At 41.2% G+C, this 22,112-nt stretch overlaps 1 protein-coding gene across 17 annotated transcripts in view; it reads left to right on the top strand.

Moving 5' to 3' along the window:
• The window catches only part of DLGAP1 (DLG associated protein 1), a 329,447-nt gene that overhangs the window by 46,393 nt on the left and 260,942 nt on the right, over positions 1–22,112 (top strand). For 5 of the 17 annotated variants that reach the window (XM_069468231.1, XM_069468232.1, XM_069468241.1 and 2 more), the window contains exon 2: positions 7,718–7,831. The exons of the other annotated variants lie outside the window; for them this stretch is intronic. In XM_069468231.1, coding sequence (XP_069324332.1) covers positions 7,718–7,831 — 114 coding nt within the window. The remainder of the gene's footprint in view (positions 1–7,717; positions 7,832–22,112) is intronic. 17 annotated transcript variants of the gene reach the window in all.

Here is a 22,112-nt window from a genome sequence, read left to right as displayed (position 1 = left end):
GCCCACTTCTAATGCCACATTTCTTTCCTGTCATTGGTAGAGGAAAACCCAGGACTAAAGGTTCCCACACTTGACTTCTGAGTTGGAAAAAACCAGATATACCCCAGGCGATGTAAAGATTTCATGAGCACTTTTATTTTATTTCATTTGATTTGATTTGATACTCTGCTTAGAACTGGGCTTATAGGAATGATTAATAGTCTCTACCAGACAAATGACATCATCTTTCCTCCAAGGTGCTTACAGATTAATGGGTGAGACAGATTTGTAAACAAATGGGTTTAAAATAACGTGATAAGTGTTACATGAGTAGTATGTGCAGGTTGTTAGAGTAGATCTTGATTTTAAAAGGTTGGCTCTAATTTGTTTTATTAAGGCAACGCATTATGGGATTCATGGTCTTTTAGGGTATAAAAAGGCTTAAATGAAAGATTGGTCTCTAAAATTCCTGTTTATTTCATGTGGTGTGATGTTTCAGGTGACTATAGATTTTCCTGTTTCTTTGTCAACAAAGAAATAAAAATTCCATGAATGACTCCTTTGCTCTTAAAAAGTTGTCAATGACACTGATGTGCCAGGCACCCTGCTAGGCACTGGGTACAAAACCAGTACAACAGAGTTCACTCTGCTAGGAGGGCTTTTGTGGATCTCCTGAGCCTGAGGAGTCTCCTGAGTTAGGAGCTGGTATTTACTTTTAGATCTTTGAGCCAAACTGTAACTCCTCAGAAGATGAACAGAGCACATACAGCTCTCAGCTAAAGAGAACCTGAATATGAGTGAGCCCCACAGTGGCCCTGTCTGCCCCTGCCGTCTTCCTCCCACTGCCCAGAGCTGCTACCGAGGTCCCACCTGGGATGGGTCATTCTGTGTGGCCATCCGGAGGGGCTAGAGTGCCCAGTTATTCAATCAAACCCTAATCTAGGTGTGGCAGTGAATGACTTTTATAGACGTGGTTAAGATTTAAAATTAGTTGACATTACAGGAAGGAGATCACCCTCAATAATGTGGGGGGAACCTCATGCAAGCCATTAAAAGGCCTTAAGAGCAAAACTGAGGTTTTCCTGAGAAGATTCTGTCCTCAGGCTGCAGCATCAGCTCCTGAGTCTCCAGCCTGCCAGCCTGCCCGACTCAGACTTGTCACCCACCACCATGTCAGTAGTTCCTTGAAATAAATCTGGCTTTTCTGTTCTGAGAACCCTAACTGATCTACAGTCCCCTACACAGGCCTCTGGGGATTCCCTCAGGTGCACTTGGCTCCCCGACCCTGAACCCTTCCCTCCCCCAGGCTCAGAGTCCTGGGTCTGTTGCCTATGCCATTGTGGTTCAGCTCTGTCGAGAATTAAATAGGCTTCAGGAGTTTACACCCTGCGGGGACTTAACCATCACTTACAACGTGATTTCCACATGAAAATACCTTCTGAATTCCAAAAAGCCAGCCTACAAACAAACCTTTATTTAGTAGCTATGTCGTATATGTTATTTTATATCATCTTTATCCTCATAGTCCCTGAAGTAGGTGTTACTGTCCTCATTTTATGTTTGAAAACCTGAAGTTAAAAGATGTCCAAGTAACTAGGCCAAAATCACATGTCTCGTCGAAGTAGAGACAGATTTGAACTCAGGTTGACCTGATTCCAAAATCTATAATATATTCATTGCACCACGCTTCTTCTCTGTAGGTGAAAAACTACCCGAGTAAGAATTACATGAGGGAAAAATATTCCATTTTGTTCTGTGCCACTTTTTGTAAGTGTGCTGTATGGAGAACGATTTAAACATTAGCTAACATTTGTGGAGGACTTATTAAGTACTAGGCTCTTGTTTTAAAGACTCCTGCACTGAAAGGTCTGGATTAAATTATACATCATTTCTGTAGTTGGGTATTTCAAAATTCTAAAACATGTTAGTACTAATGATTTTTGTTCCAGCTCCATCTATCTGAGGTCATAGATATTTAATGGAAGCTTTTCTTTTCCATGTTCCTAAATGATACATGTTTCATATTGACATCGAATACTATGTAAATTAGGATAAAAAGACAGGATTGTCCCAAGGTGAAGGAAAGTCTTCTTTTTAAGGTTTTGTTTTTAAAACTGTTTTGAACCCTACTGCCCCTGGCCCCTGGAGGTTGATATATAAGAATATGCAAAAGCATTCAAACATCAGGCTTCCTGCTCTTGCTTTGTACATGGGGTAACAAACCAATGATGAACTCACTCCGTCTGGGTGGTCATCTTCAACCCCAGCCAGTGCTTTCTCTAACTCCTGACTGCACAGGGACCTCTTCAGAAAGACACTCATGTCTGTCTTTATTCTGAAGACAGAGAGCTTCTAAGAAATAGTCTTCTTTAAAATTACATGTCGTAAAAGTAAAGGTTGCTAAGGACCAATGAGCTCAATTCAAGAAATATTACTTTACGGTTTCAAAGCTATTCATTCAGCAAGCACCTATTAAACATTTACTTTACAGAAGGTACTTTGGGAGAAACGGAGATGAATAACACTGTCGCTCTGATTAATAATGAACGTGGTGGAACTTTGCACCAGATGCTGTAGAAGCCCTGTTTTTCAAAGCAGTGGTCGCAACCAATTAGTGGTTAGTGAAATCAATTTAGTGGGCTACAAACATTATTATTTTTAATTAAATAGAATACAATAGAAGAGAATAGAAAAGAAGCATGTATGGCATGCTAAAAGGTTAAATATTTCTCTCTTTCTTTCAGTTGTATATGTGCGTATACTGGTTTCCAAAGCCAAGTGTATTTTTTACTCTGAAATGTAGTCAAAAGCTGTTTAAAAGCCACTGATATAGAGAGAGAAAAAGAAGAAAACAAAAGTCTTGGTCTTAAGAAGCTTGTATGTTTCTGGGAAGATAAAGCTAATTAATGAACAGCAGACCCTTTGTATGCAACAGCTAGTGACTAAGTGGTGAAATGAATGTTACTGATTTAGTGTCCCATGGATTTAAGACGGGGGAAAAATCGATGTGACAGTTCACCACTCCTTCCACCTTGCAAACCTTCCTTCACTCAGCTCCCAGGACAGCACACCTTGTCGGTCCTCCTCACACCGCCTGTGTTTTGCTTCTTAGCTCCCAATGTGGAACGGACACAGCTCTTGGACCGCTTCTCTCTTCCATCAGCACTCATTCGTTGGGTCACCTCCTTCATTCTCAGAGCTTTAAGTACCGGGTGTTTGCCCACCTGGGTTTTTCCAGATTGCTGGAACTCCTAGCCTTTGATATCTAACTTCCTATTCAACATCTCTACTCGGATGTCTCATGGGCATCTCACACTTCCCTCATCTCAGCTAACGGGAATTTGGTTCTTCCACGCTTGATCAGGCCAAAAACCTTAGAGTTCATCCCTGACTACTTTCTCTCCATCCTTGCATCCGAATCACTGTTCAGGAACGTCTTGGCCCTGTCTTCTCCCCACCCCACGCCCACCACTGGGTCCTCCCCTTTCTTTAACTCTAGTCTGCAAGCTGCATGGGCCTCCTCCCTCATCTCAGACTCCACCCGCTGTCCCCTCTAGTCATTCTCACCTTGGCAACCTAAGTGATTCTCTTAAACTAGAACCTGTCTGTCTGTCATCAAAACCTGCATTCTAGTCCCATGTCACGTCTGCTCCCAAAATGGCCCCACACTCACCTGTTATCACTGCCCTCACCTTCCACCTGCTCCCACTCTACTCCGCCCACCTGCCTCCACCTGTGTGCATGGCACGCATGCTCTTCTTTCTGCCTGGAGCACTCTCCCTCCGGTCCTCAGGGCTAACTCCTTCACCCTATTCCATCTGGACTCAGAAGTCACTTCTCAGCGAGGCCTGCGATGAGCACAGAACTAACCCTGCACATGGCACCACCCTCCCCTCCCCCACAGACACACTCCCTTCCCCCTCCCTGCTTTCTTTTTCTCCACAGCACACATCACCATCTAACACACATCTTACTGATTTTATTAATGTCTGGCTTCCCCCTTCCCCACAAGAGCAGGGATTTTTTCTGTTTATACATTGTTGTATTCCCACATCTAAAGCAGCACCTATTTCATAATACAGTCCACTCTCCACTTTCATGGGTCCTGCATCCATGGATTCAACCAACTATAGGTTGGAAATATTGGGGGGAAATAGTTCCATAAAGTTCCAAAAAGCAAAACTTGAATTTGCCACATGTGGAATACTATGTTGAATCCGTGAGAATGATGTGTAGGCACTGCGTTAGGTTTCATAAGAAATCTAGAGAAGGATTAAAGTGTACAGGAGGGTGTACATAGGTTATGTGAAAACACTACTACATTTTATATCAGGGACTTGAGCAGCAGCAGCTGTTGGTATCCTTAGGGCTCCTGGAACCAAAATCCCCCACAAATATCGAGGGACGATTATAATATATGCTCAATAAATATATGTTGAACACGTGATTGCATGTTTTCAAAGCATTTTGCTAAAGTCACAGAAGAAATGGCACTTTTAACTCCAGCTTAACCACAAAGCATTCAGTTTAAAGTGAAGGAAGAGAATACCATGATAAAGTCTGTTCTCAGAAACCTTACCTCAGAACTCTGTAATGAATACTCAGTTGGAACCTTTCCTTTCGCTGGACCTTGGGCTAGCTTGGAACTTCTGATTCAGATAGCTATTGAGTGGATCCTAGTCATCCGTACACATTTGTGTGACAGTTCCTGTTAGTTATAGGTATCTTGCTGCCCACAGAAAGTGGGTCGAAACAGCTTAAAGTACATGTCCTCAAGAGGCAACTTCCCACGTGATGATTATTGAAGTGGAATGTTGTATCAAACATGTGCATAAGGACACCAAAATAGGATTCAGTTCTTTCTAGATATCAAGAGCTAGATTCATGTAGTTTGATGGTTTCATTGAATTAGAATGGACTGTATTGAGGAAGGAAAGATTCTATTTTGGTCTATTTGAATGCAGTATACCTTCAGGTGTTAGGAATGTAATTTGGAATGAAATCTCCAAACAGCAGCAAGATGCAATAGTAATCAGATGATGGTGATGAAAAGAAGGAAATTTTGAGTTGTGTCTCTTCTTAAATCTATTGGGGCTTTTTTGTTTGTTTATAAATGTCAAAGAGCTACGTTAATGATTCACAGTCTGATCATTTATAGCCTCATTTGAGAGACTTAGTATTTCAAAATTAATAACAGAGAAACTAAAGAAAAATATTTGCTGAAATTTACTTCAAAATTCATAATTTGTAAATTAACTAGTAACACCTGAGATGATTGACTTGCTATGTTGTAGCTTGTAAACTAGGTGTACCATTCGTTAATAGTAAGATTATCAGACTTTACGTTCTAAGATAAACATCCATACTCATAAGAATTTGAAAAATATCTGTACATTTTTGTTCCTTGTATGATTATCAACCTTTAAGTTCTAAGGAAAAAACTCACACTCATACAAATGCGACAAATAGTGGGGGTCTGTATAGCAACAGACAGATGTGCTGAGAGATTCATAAGATTTTAGCCAACACCAAAGATTGATCGCTTTTGAAGAATGGTGTTTCTACAGCTGGGCTTCTGTTGACCCTCAGAGGAAGATCACTAATCTTCTACCCTCATCTCTGCTTCTGAATACCAGACACGGAATTCTAGTTTGTTTCAGGGAATTCAATTTTTGGACCTAGGAATTATAGCTACAAACCACAAGGGTGGGCAAACGCCAGCACGCTAGTGACTGCAACAATATGGAAAGCTACGGTGGCCCTGCGAGCCCCTCCACGCCAACAGATATGCCAGCAAACGGACAGTGATGCTCAAAACTAAGAAAGGGCTCTACATTAGCTTATGTCCTATGCAGTCAGTGGAAATAAATATAAGATATTCACCGTAGACCTAAACATCGTCGTTTTTATCTTGCACTCTTTTAAGACATTTTTATATTTCACTAAAATTTTTAGCCAACTATAACTGCTGGGTGATGGGTGTTCTATGACCAGTACTTTACAGTCTTTTGGTTCTTCCAAACATCCAACTCTCACTACTTGTTACAATTTTCAAAATGCTATGGCATTGTGTCTCCCAGCAACTTAACACTTGAGTTTCATGTTTAATGAGAAATTACTATAACTAAGTTTTGAAACTCTTACAGACAGCAGCTGGGTATGATGAGAAGAGCATAGAAATTTGGGTAGGACAAACCTGCGTTTTGATTCTGACTTGCCGTAACACTTAGTGTAAGTTATTTAATGCCACTAAGTCTCAATTTCTCATCTTTACAATGGGATCAATAGCAACACAGGGTTTTTGAATTACACGAAATAATGTTTGTGTATTAGTGATTATAAAATAACCAACAGCAATTCCTAAGGGTACATGTATCCTTATTAATGTACTCAATAGAAAGGAAATATCTCTGTCCCAGCATCCCACCAACAGCTCCAGAGATCCTAACTGAATAGGCTTAAATCACACACTCAACCCCCAGCCAAGCAATGAAGCTGGGGAACGTGACGTGCTGGTGGGCTCAGCTCAACTGCTGGGCTCCTCCTGGAACCCAGGGACCTTGGGTGGGGAAGGAAGAGTCCCCAAAACAAAATGGGGGAGAGTATGACTATAAGAACCAGCAGTAGAACCAAGGTAACAACCCCATACTTCTCCAGTACAGTCAAAATAGAGGGTGAACAGTTAATAAACTTTCCCCCGCCCTTGTCCCTATATCATACTGAAGTCTAGTATCTTAATTACTATTTCTTGTAATTTTTTTTGAGACAGTGTCTCTCTATGCTGCCCAGGCTGGCCTTGAACCTCTGGGCTCAAGGGATCCTCCCCCTGAGCCTTCCAAGTCTCTGGGACTACAGGTGTGTGCCACCATCCCCAGCTTCTTAGTTACTAGTTCTTAATGTGGTGTCTCAAAGGCATCTTCCCCACAGGTAGTGCCCCCTTTGATATCAGTCAGCACCTCAAAAACATTTCCTACCTGCCCCCAAAGGCCCAGGGATCCCCTCATCCTCTGGGGACCGGAGGCCCAGCCCCTCCGCCATTCTCCAGCAGGGCTGCTCTATCCGCGTCACTTACCCTTCACGCCCACAGTTCAACTCCTGGGGAACCGTTTCCCTGCCGGGGAAGAGGACTTATGGGAACACACTCCAAACCCAGTAGGTAATTCGGAAATACTGAGATTCAATATTCAACTCAGCTTGACTGACTTTAAAGCTATTTTTTACTGTTTTCCTTCACGCATCTTCCAGATTTGCCTGGTCCCTCAAAACCTATAAACTCCTTTGAGAGCAGAGACTGTGTTTTATAAAATGCTTTTGGTGTATCTACCCAGCACCTGCTGTGGTGCTAGATACCCTGTAGATATTCACAAAGATGCTCATGGGTGAGAATAATTCTATAGGGTGGCAGTGAGCAAAGCGCCATTATATATCACTGTTTACAAAGTTCTGTTCTTTTAAGAGCATTTTAAAATTATTATGTGGAGGGCACTGGGGCAAAGGGTATGAGCCCTATTTAAAAAGAGGCAGGTATTTACTCTTGTCCTTAGAAGGTAATTTTAAGCAATCTGGAGCAAATTAAGTTTTACACCAGTTTTGGGCTTCCAGGGGAGTTAGAAAGGGCGGTTGCCAGGGAGATCTCCTGATTGGGAAAAGGCAATCCTGCCTAGGGGTCTGCACCTTGCATAATTGTAATTTTCCTATTCTTGCTCTTTTTTTTTTTTCCTGCTTTTGCTTTGAGAAGAGCAAGCTAAAAAGGCTACAGGGACATTTAAGCCAAGTCGCATTTGTCAAGGTGAAAGCTGTGTGGAGGAGAAAAGCAGTTCTCCCAGCTGCAAAGAAGAAGCAAAGGAGCAGAGTGAGTAGGGAATCTGAGAGCCCACTAAAAGTGCTTAGAAGGCCAATGCATGGCAGCCATTTCTGTGCAGAGTTGTAGGCAGGAACTTGAAATCCAGGATGCAGCCTTCTTGCAAATGCTAAATCTCTGCTGGGACACTTGGAGCCACCCCCACCTCCCGACCTGGACACCACCTTAAAGGTGTGGCTGTCCTGCAAGTTTTCTAATCTCCTGCCACCCCCCAAACTGTCCATTTTTCTTTAAGCAGCAACAGAACAGCAGCTGTAAGGGAGCCCCAGAACTGGGAAACAGCAAACGCTGTTTTACTGCATAATTATTTTAAGTATTTATTTTTAAATACTTAATTTAACAATGCTAGCAAGTTAGTGACAAAAGAATATTTATGCCTATTTTAATAGTTACATTTAAAAAAAAAAAACAGTATTGAGTGGGAGTGTGCATTCCATTCTTCTTTTTAGTTTATTCGTTCATTCACTTAATCATCATGGATTCATCAGTGGCAGGGGATATTAAAAGCTTTGGTGACAGAAAAATGCAGACTCCTACTAGTTATTATGACCTTAGTCAAGTCATGGCACCTTTTGGAATCTCAGTTTTGCAGCAGTAAAATGGAAATAGTAACGCCTATTTCCTAGAACTGCTGGAAGGGTTAAAATAAAGTAACACGGGCACTGCTCCCAGCCCTTTGAGATTATTCTGTAATAGTCAGATTATTTCATAAGGGTCAGATCCCCAGCTCACCTTTCATAATACAGGTTTTTTTCCTTCTGTTTACCCTTCCTCATCAAGCACAGGAAGGGCCACATGGGCTGACCCCCTTGGTGACAGCCACACACCTCATTCACCTGGTTGCTTTCATTGAAATACCCTGTGCTTGGGAAGAAACCAACAGCTGCTGAGAGGTAGCCACGCAAATATAACCTGTTATTGGTATCCCCCATTTAATCACTGCTCTTCGTTGCTGTAGTGTCTTTATTTCTACCTAATCAACCAAATGCCTACGTTTTTTCTCCCAGTTCCCTTGGTTCCTGATAAAATAGTACTTTACTTTATATGCCACCCCAGCCTGAGGTTCCTCAGTCCTCCTCCCAAATCTCTGCAATCCAGAACAGCTCACAGACTTGCACTGGCCTGCCCTTGTATATTTTCAGGACATCTGCTCCATTTCAGCTGTCCCGGCTTTCTAAGTGTCTTCATTCCTTTTGTGGCTCTCAGATTTCCCAAAATCTCACGCATTTTCATTCCTTCAAATCTCACCATTCAACTTCCCATCCTGAGATAATCCACTCTCAAGGAGTCACAGCACATGGCTTCATCTCTCAACCATTGTCTCTCAGACTGTCATTGGCACAGAACGTCTGACTGTGTCTCCCATTTAGTTACATTTCAATAACTGCAGCCCAGCCTAAGTGGGAGACTCCAGCTGCACGTGCTCTGGGAGAGACCTTTCAGCCTTCCCATACCTGAAATAATGGTCCTTATAACGTTTATTTCAGGGCATGCTACCCATTATTTGTTTATTAATGTTTTTCCTCCCCACAGACCCTAAAGCCCTATGAAGTTCTTTTCTTATCTGAAATATGTGCTCTGTATTTATCATAAAATAACAATTGTTATCCAAAAAACATATGAATATGAGGAGGAAGAGATTCCTGGACTGTGAATTGCAGAACCCCAGAGTGGGCCTGGTGTCACCTGCACTAGCTACTAACCTCTCTGAACCTCAGTTTCTCTATTTGACAAACTGAGGTTACAATACTTACTCTTCCTATCTTTCAAGGTAGTTGTAAGGATATGAGACATGAGCTTATGTTTTTATGCAAAAGCACAGCTGAATGCTAATTGTTATTCATTTGGTCACTACTAAATATGAACATTAAGTTCCATAATGACTATCCAAGAATACATCCATTTCTTGTTTTTCTTTTCATACATATTTTTAAAGGTTTTTAATTGATTCTAAGATCCATAGTTTTCAACATTTTAGCATCTCTGCTACTGGGACACATCATACATTCTATGGAGTGTCAGAATTTAATGAAGGCATTTGTTTCTTTCTTAGCAGCACAAAAAACATTGGGACAATTGCATTAGTATCTTAGATTCAGTAAAATGTAGTATTTTATCTTAGGACAAAGATGAACAAGAGTAAAAAATTAAGAGCACCTTGTCTATTCCAAATGGAAACTTCATTAATTAAGTGGGGATAAGGCCTCCAAAAAATCCAGAAAATGTTTGAGACATTCAGAAAAGAAGTTTTTACCTGGAATCATACAACCTTTAAAAGTTCCCTATGCCGGGCGCGGTGGCTCACGCCTGTAATCCTAGCACTCTGGGAGGCCGAGGCGGGTGGATCGCTCGAGGTCAGGAGTTCGAGACCAGCCTGAGCAAGAGCGAGACCCCGTCTCTACTAAAAATAGAAATTATATGGACAACTAAAATATATATACACAAAAAATTAGCCGGGCATGGTGGCGCATGCCTGTAGTCCCAGCTACTCGGGAGGCTGAGGCAGTAGGATCGCTTAAGCCCAGGAGTTTGAGGTTGCTGTGAGCTAGGCTGACGCCACGGCACTCACTCTAGCCCGGGCAACAGAGTGAGACTCTGTCTCAAAAAAAAAAAAAAAAAGTTCCCTACGAGAAAGATTATTAAGAACTCCCCTAGCTCATGATAGTTTTGGTTCCCAGACTTCCCAGAGCTGGTGTGATCCTCTTTCAACTGAGTTGGGTAGGGGGTAATGTCAGCACCAAAAGACAGGCCATTTCCAAAGGTCCTAGAAGGTAGGTAAATACCAAAAGATGGGCCAATCTAAGAGAGCCATTTTCTTATCACAGAAGAAATTTTTATATTATTGCATATGATTAAATATATAGTCTATTTGCATTTATATTCTTAAACTAGAATATCTAATAAATAGAAGCCTTCTAAAATGGCACTGCTTTTTAATCCCCGAGATTTTTATGTCTGGTCATACTTAAAAAGTAGTCATGTGGAGACAGGTTTTTTTTTTTTTTTTTTTTTTTTGAGACAGAGTCTTGCTCTGTTACCTGGGCTAGAGTGAGTGCCGTGGCGTCAGCCTAGCTCACAGCAACCTCAAACTCCTGGGCTCAAGCGATTCTACTGCCTCAGCCTCCCGAGTAGCTGGGACTACAGGCATGTGCCACCATGCCCGGCTAATTTTTTCCTATATATATTTTTAGTTGGCCAGATAATTTCTAATTTTTTTTAGTAAAGACGGGGTCTTGCTCTTGCTCAGGCTGGTCTTGAACTCCTGACCTCGAGCGATCCACCAACCTTGGCCTCCCAGAGTGCAAGGATTACAGGCGTGAGCCACTGCGCTCGGCCAGGTTTCTAACCTTCATTCTCACATTCTTATGGTGAAGTTCACAAACTGTGTTTACACACATTATTCCTGTTCATTATACATCTATTGTCATTCGCACTTTACAGATGGAAAAACTGAATCGAAGAAGTGAAGTGACTTATCCAAGGTCACACATAGGGAGTGAAACTGCTAAGCTGGTGGTGGAATTCATTCATTCATTCAGGCCCACATTTACCCAGAAACCTATTCTGCTTCTGGTACTGTCCTAGGCCCTAGAAATAAACAGTAAGTAGCTCCCCCATTGACCTTTTCCAGCATGCCCTCCCCAACTGCTGTGACTATGAGCTAGACAGAGAGAGCCTTTATGCAGCCCAGAGCCCCCTCACCCCCAGCCACTGTCCATGACAGTCCTTATACATCCAGAGTGCATAGGTCTAGGCCAAAGATTCTTAAAAAACCTCAAAATACAAAAATAGTTCCCATGGAGCTTTCTTCTTCTGTAAGTTTTCTGCTTTGAGAACCAAAAGGAGGCATCTTCAGTGTGATCACGGGGAAGCCCAGCAAGCTGGCTTAGCTGGGGTGGCCCAGGGCTGCAGGCTCTCCTCCCACCTCTGAATAGAGATGAGTCTCCAGGCCAGATAGCCACGGAGTCCTTCCTGATGGGGAACTCTAGCTTAAAAATGTTGGGAGCAGAAAAATCTCTGGGAATGGGGAGCAAGATGACTGACCATCGACACCAGCTGCCAGAGCGTCTCAGTAAGAAGGAGAAGTTTTAGATGAAAGAGAAAAAAATTAACAAACAGACAAACAGAGATTGGGTGTGGATCTGAGGGAAGGTGCCAGAACTTTCAGGAGACTCCATGGGAAGAAGTTCCAGGGCAGAACAGGAAGGAGCAAGGTATAGGCAGAGACCAACCCCTGAGAGGCTTGGAGTCTAGTGAGAAGGGTAGGTGGAGGGTTAGTTTCTCCCTCCCTCACATCTCGGACTGTTGGCAGGTTCCCAAGCTGCTGGAGAGACTTTCTGCCCACACGAACCCAGAGACTGCAGCCATCAGTGAGCTGGGAGTTTCTTGTAAACAGGGCACCAGGCTTCCAGCCCCCTGGGGCACCTCCCACCCTATAGACCTGAACGAGGACAGCAGGCGCCATATTGCTTCTCTACCCACTGGGCACCTTCGTCCTCCCAAGGGGCGTTCAACTCCTCAGGTTTCATCCTGCTAGCTCCCACACAAACATTTCCCAACGCCAGCCCAGACTGCAGAAGCCACAGAGATCCAGTGTGTCCCAGGTTATCTGCATGACTCCAGAGCCTGGACATTCTGGATAGGCAGCCTCCTAGAGTGAGGGACAGACACAGCCACAGAGCAACCTTTCCTCCATTCAGACTGTTTTTCTTCCCTCCCCCTCCCCAACCTGTGGCTTCTGAGAGACAGTTGAGCCATCACATCAAGGCTTCCAAAAAGAGTGGGGCTCAGGCCTTTCATCTTGGGGTCCTGCAGCAGACTGAGGGGTTCTTGGACTATGAGCTCCCTGCCCCCTGGCCTTCTCTGGTGCTGCTTGCCTGGCAACTTCATCACAGTGGGATGTGCCGGAGGTGGAGGGACATTGAACATGCTTGGGCACACTGTGGGCAACTTAGGACCAGCATGCTTCTCCCTGGCATAGTCAAAGATTGATCTTGAGGGATCTGGGCACAGGCCCACAGGCCAGAGCCCATACCCTCAGGTCTCGATCACATTGCCTCAGGGCACAGAGGGAATATTTGTGAATTAGTCTCGGGAGATGTGGGAGCCCACATGGGCAGATGTCGGAGGAGAATGCAGTGTGTGTCCTAGCTGCAGAGTGCTCACAGGGCACCCCTCCTCCCACAGGAGGGCTGCACTCTCAGCTCAGGCTAGGATCCTGGGAAGGGAAATTTCCCAGCCCACATCACAGTCATGGGGGAGCCCAACTGGCTTGAGGTCCTGCCTGCCAGCACACTCCTAATAAAAGCTGCTGAGCAGAGGATGGGGGAGAGGAGCAAGGCCTGCTCCAGACTGTCAGATTGTGAATCTCAGATGGCCCTGCTTCCACAAGCAGACTTGCTGATTCAATGGAGCCACTTCAGCCCCTCTCTGCCGCCTTGCACAGAAGCTGGAGAAAACCTTCAACCTCTGCTGAAACAGATCCCTTGCCAGCTTTTGTGGAAAAGCTCAGGCAACTTAGCCCTGCCCAGCCTCACTCCCCCGCCCACCTCTGCAATGGCAGAGAGTAATGACTCACCTGAAGTTCCAGGGCCCTATCTGCCACCTGGGGCATTCAAATGCTTCTCCTGAGGGACTAAATCCAGGCACAGGACGCAAAAACAACATTGCAGCTTGTTCCTTCCAGCAAACACCACTTATTGGCAGGGAGGTTAATTTGCACACCCTTTACAGCATTTACTGACTCAATCACACAAGGTGTGGTTGATTCTCACCCACAAATACCACCTACTGTCTCAGAGATTAAACAGGGCGTGCCATTACAACTTACACTGTTAAAAAGACCACGGAGCTGGGGAAAGAGAAAGGATTTCAAAGACTTCCATCCTCCCTTATCAAAGAGAAGCAGGGAATCTGCCCACTCACATAGCTCATCACTGCTACAGCCTACAAACAACTAGCAATTGAGAAAACCAGGATACCAAGGATATCTAAAATGATTGCCATCAAAACACTCACAAGCAAAGCCAAAGGTTCTCACCAAACATATGCTACAAACACACCAATATGAGTGAGGCAAGGGGAAAAAGCCCTATCTAAAAAAAAAAGAAAATAAAAAAATAAGAAGCAACAGCTGCTCCAGATGAGAAGGAATCAACAAAAGAAGTACAAATAATCAGAGCAAAAGATCACCCCAAAAAGGGAACACCAGCTCTCTAGCAATGGATACCAACCAAAATTAGAATATTGACATGACAGATAAAGAATTCCAAATATGGATAAAGAATTCCAAATATAGATTATAAGTAAACTCAATTAAATAGAAGAGAAAATGGAAAACCAAAACAAAGAAAACACACAAAAAAATCAGGAAATGAATAAAAAATTCACTAAAGAAACCGAATTATTTTAAAAAATCAAATAGAACTTCTGGAAATGAAAAATCTTCAGAAGGAAATACAAACACAATGGAAAGTCTTAAGAATAGACTAGACCAGGCAGAAAAAAGAATCTCAGAGCTTGAAGACAATACCTTTGAATTAAACAAGTCAGTCAAAGATAAAGAACAGAGAATTAAGAGGAAGGAACAAAGCCTACAAAAAATATGGTATTATGTAAACAGGCCAAACATAAGAATTATAAGCATCCTTGAGGGTGAAGAAGAAAACACACAAGGGTTGAAAAACCTATTTGAGTGAATAATTGAGGAAAAATTCCCTGGTCTTGCTAGATATTTAGATACCCAGGTACATGAAGCTCAACAAACACCTGGGAGATTCATCACAAAAAGGCAATCACCATGACACATAGCCATCAGATTAGCTAAGGTTAACACAAAGGAGGAACTCCTGTGAGCCATAAGGTGAAAACATCAGATAAATTACAAAGGAAAACCCATCAAGCTAACTGCAGACCTCTCAAGTGAGACCTTACAGGCCAGAAGGGATTGGGGTCCCATCTTCAGTCTTCTTTAACAGAATAATGGCCAGCTTAGAATTTTGTATCCTGCAAAACTAAGTTTCTTATGTGAGGGAAAAATAAAGACTTTTTCAGACAAGAAAACATTGGGGAAATTTGTCAAGACCAGATCTGCCCTGCAAGAAAAACTCAGATCTGCAATATACATCAACCAGCATAAAATCACCCAAAAGCTAAGGTTCAGAGTCCATATAAAACAATGGCTCCAGAGGTAAAACAAAGTAATAGGGCTCTATCCAACAGGATGAACAAAAATACATCCCACTTATCAATTCTTTCAATAAATGTGAACAGTGTTAATTCCCCATTCAAGAGACTTGCTAAATGCATAAAAAAAAAATTCAGGCCAAGTATCTGCTGTCTCCAGGAAACACATCTAACCTACAAGCACTCATTCAGACTTGAAGAGATGGAAAAAATATTCCAGGCAAATGGAAATCAAAATAAAGCAGGTATGACCATTCCCATATCAGATAACATAGACTTCAGATCAACAATGATAAAGAAAGACAAAGATGGTCATTATATAATGAGACAGGGAGAAATATATCAAGAAGACATAACAATCCTAAATAATGATGTACCCAAAACAGGTACACCCAGATTCTTACAGCAAATCCTACTAAATCTAAACAAAGTGATAAACAGCAACATCGTAATTGCTGGAGACTTCAAAACCCCACTGACAGAACTGGGCAGATCCTCCAAACAGAAAATAAAGAAACACTGGACATAAACGGGACTCTAGAGCAAGTGCACCAAACATACATTTACAGAACATTCTACCCCAAAACTACTGAACATACATTCTTCTTATCAGAATATGGAACATTCTCTAAGACTGATCACATCTTAGGCCACAAAACATGTCTCAAAAAACTAAAAAAAACAGAAATTATACCATATATCTCTCATACCATGGTGGAATAAAATAAGAAATCAACTCCAACAGAAACACTCAATTCTACACAAAGTCATGGAAATTAAACAACCTAGTGCTGAATGAGTATTGGGTCAAGGAGGAAATTAAGGTGGGAATCAAAAGATTCCTTGAACTAAATGACAAAGGGGACATAAGTTATCAAAATCTGTGGGGTTCAGCAAAAGCAGTCCTAAAGGGAAAATTTATAGCCTTAAATGCCTACATCAAACACACAGAAACATCACAAATCAACAATCTAATGAATCATCTCAAGGAACTAGAAAGGGAGGAGCAACCAATCCCAAACCCAGCAGAAGAAAAGAAATAACTAAGGTCAGAACAGAACTAAATGAAGTCAAAAAATAATAATAATACAGAAGACTAATGAAATGAAGAGTTGGTTCTTTGAAAAGATAAATAAAATTGATAGACCTTTCACTAGATTAACCAGAAATAGAAAATAAAGGACCCAAATAGGCTCAATCAGAAATAAAAAAGGAGATATTACAACTGATACCACAGAAATACAAAATATCATCTGTGAATACTATAAAAATCTCTATGCACATAAACTCAAAAACGTTGAGGAAATGGACAAATTCCTAGAAACACACAACCTCCCAAGACTCAATCAGGAAGAAAACACAAACAGACCAATTACAAGCAATGAAATTGAAGCAGTAATAAAAATCTTCCAACAAAAAAAGTCCTGGACTGGGTGGTTTCACAGCCAAATTTTATCACACCTACAAAGGAGAATTGGTACTCATATTGTAGAAATGATTTCATAAAATTGAGAAGGAAGGATCCTTCCCAACTCATTCTATGAAGCCAGTATCACCTTGATACCAAAGCCAGGAAAGGACACAACAAAAATAGAAAACTATAGACCAATATCTCTTATCAATATGGATGTGAAAATCCTCAATAAAATTCTAGCAAACCAAATTCAGCAGCACATCACAGAAAATAATCCACACAACCAAGTGGGCTTCATCCCAGGGATGTAAGCATTGTTCAGCAAACCTAAATCCATAAGTGTGATTCACTACATAAACAGGAGCAAAAATGAAGAACATACGATCATCAAATGCAGAAAAAGCATTTGACAAAATTCAGCACCCTTTTATGGTAAAAACTCTTAACAAAATAGGCATAGATGGAACATACCTTAAAATTATAAAAGCCATATATGACAAAACTACAGCCAATATCATAATTAATGGGGAAAAGTTGAAACCGTTCCCACTCAGAACCAGAAGACAAGGATGTGCACTGTCAACACTGCTATTCAACATAGTTCTGGAATCCTAGCCAGAGCAATCAGCCAAGAGAAGGAAATTAAGGGTATCCAAATGGGGAAAGACAAGGTCAAGCTATCGCTCTTTGCTGATGATATGATCTTATATCTAGAAAACCACAAAGATTCTGCAAAGAGACTCCTGCAATTAATAGATACATTCAGCAGTCTCAGGCTACAAAATCAATTTACACAAATCAGTAGCGTTCATATACACCAACAACAGTCAAACTGAGAACCAAATCAAAGACTCAATACTCTTCACAATAGCAACAAAAAAAATAAAATATCTAGGAATATATTTAACCAAGGAGGTGAAAGATCTGTGCAAAGAGATCTATGAATCACTGAGGAAAGAAATTACAGATGATGTAAACAAATGGAAAAACATATCATGCTCATGGATTGGTAGAATAAACATTTTTGAAATGTCCATACTACCCAAAGTGATTTACAGATTCAATGCAATCCCCATCAAAATACCAATGTCATTTTTCACAGATCTAGAAAAAATAATTCTATTTGGAACCAGAAAAGAGCCCCAGTAGCCAAAACAACCTTATTAAGCAAAAGGAACAAATCTGAAGGCATTACTTTACCAGACTTTAAGCTATACTACAAGTCTGTGGTAACCAAAACAGCATGGTACTGGCACAAAAATAGAGACATAGACCAATGGAACAAAATAGAGAACTCAGATATGGGAGCATCCACACGTTGCCCACTAATCTTTGACAAAGTAGACAGCAATATACACTGGGGAAAAGAATCCCTACTCAACAAATGGTGCTGGGAAAATTGGATAGCCACATGTAGAAGATTGAAACAGAATCCATATCTCTCACCACTCACAAAAATTAGTTCAAGATGGATAACAGACTTAAATCTAAGACATGAAACCATAAGAATTCTAGAAGAAAATGTTGGAAAAACTCTTCTAAATATCAGCCCAGGCATAGAATTTATGAACAAGACACCAAGGCCAATCACAGCAACAACAAAAATAAATAAATGGCACTTGATTAAATTAAAGAGCTTCTGCACAACTAAGGAAACAATCAACAGAGCAAATAGACAACCTACAGAATGAGAGAACATATTCACATGCTCTAGATCCGCTAATGGGCTCACAACTAGAATCTACAAAGAACTCAAGCAAATCAGCATGAAAAAAATCAAACAACTCCATGAAAAAGTGGGCAAAGGACATGAACAGAAACTTTTCAAAAGAAGATAGATTAATGGCCAATAAACATATGAAAAAATGCTCAGTGTTACCAGTCATTAGAGAAAGGCAAATCAAAACCACAATGAGATATCACCTAACCCCAGTGAGAGTGGCTTTTTTCAAAAAATCCCAAAACAATAGATGCTGGCATGGATGTGGAGAGAAAGAAACACTTATACACTGTTGGTGGGACTGCAAACTAGTGCAATCTCTATGGAAAATAGTATGGAGATTCCTCAAAGAACTAAAAGTAGACCTACCATTTGATCTAGCAATCCCACTACTGGGTATTTACTCAAAGGAAAAAAAAGTCATTTTATCAAAAAGATACTTGTGCTACAATGTTTATGGCAGCACAATTCACAATCACAAAGATGTGGAATGAACCCAAATGCCCATCACGTCATGATTGGATTAATAAAATGTGGTATATGTATACCATGGAATACTAGTCAGCCATAAAAAATGAATTAATACCTTTTGCAACAATCTGGATAGAACTGGAGACCATCCTCCTAAGTGAGGTATCGCAAGAATGGAAAAACAAACACCACATATACTCACTATTAAATTAGAACTAACCAATCAGCACTCATGTGCACAGAAGGAACTAAAACTCAATGGAAATCATGCAGGTGGGAGGGGGGAGGAGGGGATGGGTGAAATAATACCTAATGGGTACAATATACACTCTCTGGGTGAGCTGCACACTTATAACTTTCACTGAAGCAGTATAAAAACAATCCATGTAACCAAAACATTTGTACCCCCATAATATTCTGAAATTTTAAAAAATGGAAAAAAAATGTTGTGATCAGATAATATATTAGGAATTTATGCTTTTGCTTAATATATTTCAATTATTTCTGCCGCTACATTACCAAAGAAAATTGAAAGCAGACATCAGAGTTTTCTTGGAAAGCCAAAGTCATCCATAATCAAGGAGCATCCTTGTGCTCAGTACCATGTCAGTACTGCAGAACTCCCATAAAACAGATCTTTATTAAGCACTTCCTCTGTGTTTGTGACATTACCTCATTTAATCCATGCATGGGCAGGAAACTGAGGCACAGAGAAGTTAATTAATTTGCACACCAGGAATTCAGGGCAGTCTAATTACAAAGCCCATCACTTTAATCCTTCAGCAATACTGCTTCCCCCAATTTAAGTGAATTTATAGAATTGTTGGAAAGATGACACAAAGAACAAGTAGTGTATATAAAACACCATTTTGAGATTATGCAAATAATTACTCAATATGATCATGTGCCTCAGAGGTTGACAAACTTTTTCTGTGGACTGTACAGTCTCCAGACACTCTGCCCTTGTAGCTTAAAACAAGCCATGACCACATCTAATGAATGGGGATGCTATATACCAATAAAACTTTATTTACAAAAACAGACAGTAGACGAGATTTAGTCAGCAAGCTATAGTTTGATGACCCCTTATGTAGGTGGTACATACTATAGATTTTGCAAAGGAGAAGATCAATTTAGGCTGGAGCAGTTAAAGGAACTTTGGGAGAGCTGAGTTCAGCATTAAGGAAGGTTTGAGATGAACTTAGAAGACCCTGTGTGACCTGGGCCCCCCGGTGCCACCTCGTATCACTTCTCTCTTGCTCAGTGCTCTCTGACCAGGCTGGCATTTTCATTCCTAGGGCTTTCATTACACCAAGCATATCCTTACTCTAGAGACTTTGCACTGTCCGTCCTTCTGCCCGGAAGCTCCTTCCTTCATATCTTCCCAAGGCTGGCTCCTCTGGTCATCAGATCTCCTCTCAGATGTTACTTCTTCAGGGCAGCTTGTCTTGGAAAACAAGTTAAAGCAGCTACCTCTGGATCCCCTAACACATAGCCTCATCTTATTTTCCTCATAGCATTTACGGTTTCTGAAATCATCTTGTTCACTGATCAGTGTGCTCGTCTATTATCTGTCTCTTCCAGCTCTCCTTCCAGAATGTAAATTATACAGAATGGGATCAACATTTGTATTGTTCACTGCTATATGGCTGGCAGATAAATAATCAAAAAATACTTGTAGAAGTAAAGGAAAAAGGGAGGGAGGCAGGGACGGGGACAGAAAATGTAAGCCTCTATTACGTGGTGTTTTATTTCCTCCTGTTCTGTGACTGGATAGACTATAACCTTCATTAGAACGGCCCATCATTCAGTGTCCATAGCACTATTCCGATTCAGAAAGCATCCTCAGCCTGTAATTAGAGGATGATAGCACTTGATTATGGTCATTCTTTAGTCGAGGGCAGGTCTTCTGGACTCCCGAGCAATGACATGTAGTTTAAGTTATAGCTGGGCTATTATATCTGAAATAGAAATTGCACACTGACTCTCATTTTGTTTTATCAAAAATAAAGATCTCTATGGAGTGTTAATGCTTAAACATAAGCACGTAAAAAGCAAATAATCCTCTTTGTTTCCAATCCATAACTACTGTAAAACCTAACCTCCATTAGATTGCTTTTATTATTAGTTCTTTACATTTGTTGAGTCCAACCATCTCCCTTCCTAAGCAGGTACGGACAAGCGGGACATCTCGCCAGCCTGGTATCAACACGTACCTGTGCTCTTTCGCTCTGCTCCAGCTTCCCTTTCTTACCAAGACTAACAATCCCTGAAACTGCCATCGCCAACAATAATGAGGGCTCTTCTCAGACAGCTGCAAGGTTAACCTTTTCTTTGGATTACTCTAAATCTCTTCTCCCTGTGCAACTGAAGTGGAAAGATGCAGCAACCTCTGGCCAGCTCACAATAGCAGCTGCAGCCATGTAATTGTCCTTTCTTTCCAACCAAAAAGGAGTACCATTTCACTCCGTGGGCCCCGTGCAAACCAGCATGCTTTGTTCCAAAACCATGTATGTAAGCAACGTCTCCCTTTTGCTTTAGAGTTCAAGAAACTAAAAATAAAAACTGGCTCAATTATAGCAGTTGTATTGGCCCTTTCAGTTCAGCAATAGTGTTTTTCTTCCCCAAGGTCTGGATTTTCTGTGTCTTTGCATTCTTCCTAGAACTGATTTCTGTATTATTTCATATATAACCTTGTATGCTAATGTTAGGTGTATGAATAATGTATTGACATTCAAATTCCACTTAAAGGGAAGTCACTTCCACACAACCTGTTAGCTGTTATCATTTGAAAAGTATGATTCATTGAAAGATATACAGATTAAATACTTCTCAGCTGGTTCCCTTAGCAACAATTACAGACTGTTTCTAGTACAAGCCCAAGTTTCTGCCATAAACTAACTTTGAAAAAATACCTAAACAGAAATTGGCAAATAAGCGATTTGAGCTAATCCGTTTGTCATCAGTCTTTGACACATTTCAGAGCGCAGTGCTCACGAACTCGCATCAGTACTTACTGAGCAGCGCAAGTGCGCGTTGTCTATGACCCGCCCCCCACCTCCCCACCCCCGCTGTACCGAGTTAATTTTTTAAATGTAATTACTAAGCCAATAGTGAGATTCTGAACATGGTCATATCTATGCAATGAGTTACCTGCCAATTGCAGGAAAACAAGACTATTCTCAACATTTATAATTTCTCTAGAAATCTTTGTTGCTGTGGTGATTTTGATGCTTTTTAGCTAAAAAAGTAAAAACACTATACTGTTACTAGCATAATTAATAAATGGCAAGTGAATCAAATGTGGTGGATTACAAAGGTATCACGGACTGTAATTGCTCAGTTCTGCAGGCACCACAAATGAGCTGGAAAGAGAGAGGCAGCGTCAAACAGGACAAGGCCCCAGGAAGGGCCCCACCGAAACTCTGGCCCTTCTCAGCTATAACTTTGTTAAGTTATAAATTTCATAACCTTAGTTTTCT

Source organism: Eulemur rufifrons, chromosome 5 (genome assembly GCF_041146395.1).
Source record: "Eulemur rufifrons isolate Redbay chromosome 5, OSU_ERuf_1, whole genome shotgun sequence".
Lineage (NCBI taxonomy): Eukaryota > Metazoa > Chordata > Mammalia > Primates > Lemuridae > Eulemur > Eulemur rufifrons.
The sequence above is the reverse complement of the archived record's forward strand: the minus strand, read 5'-3'. Positions and strand labels throughout refer to the sequence as shown.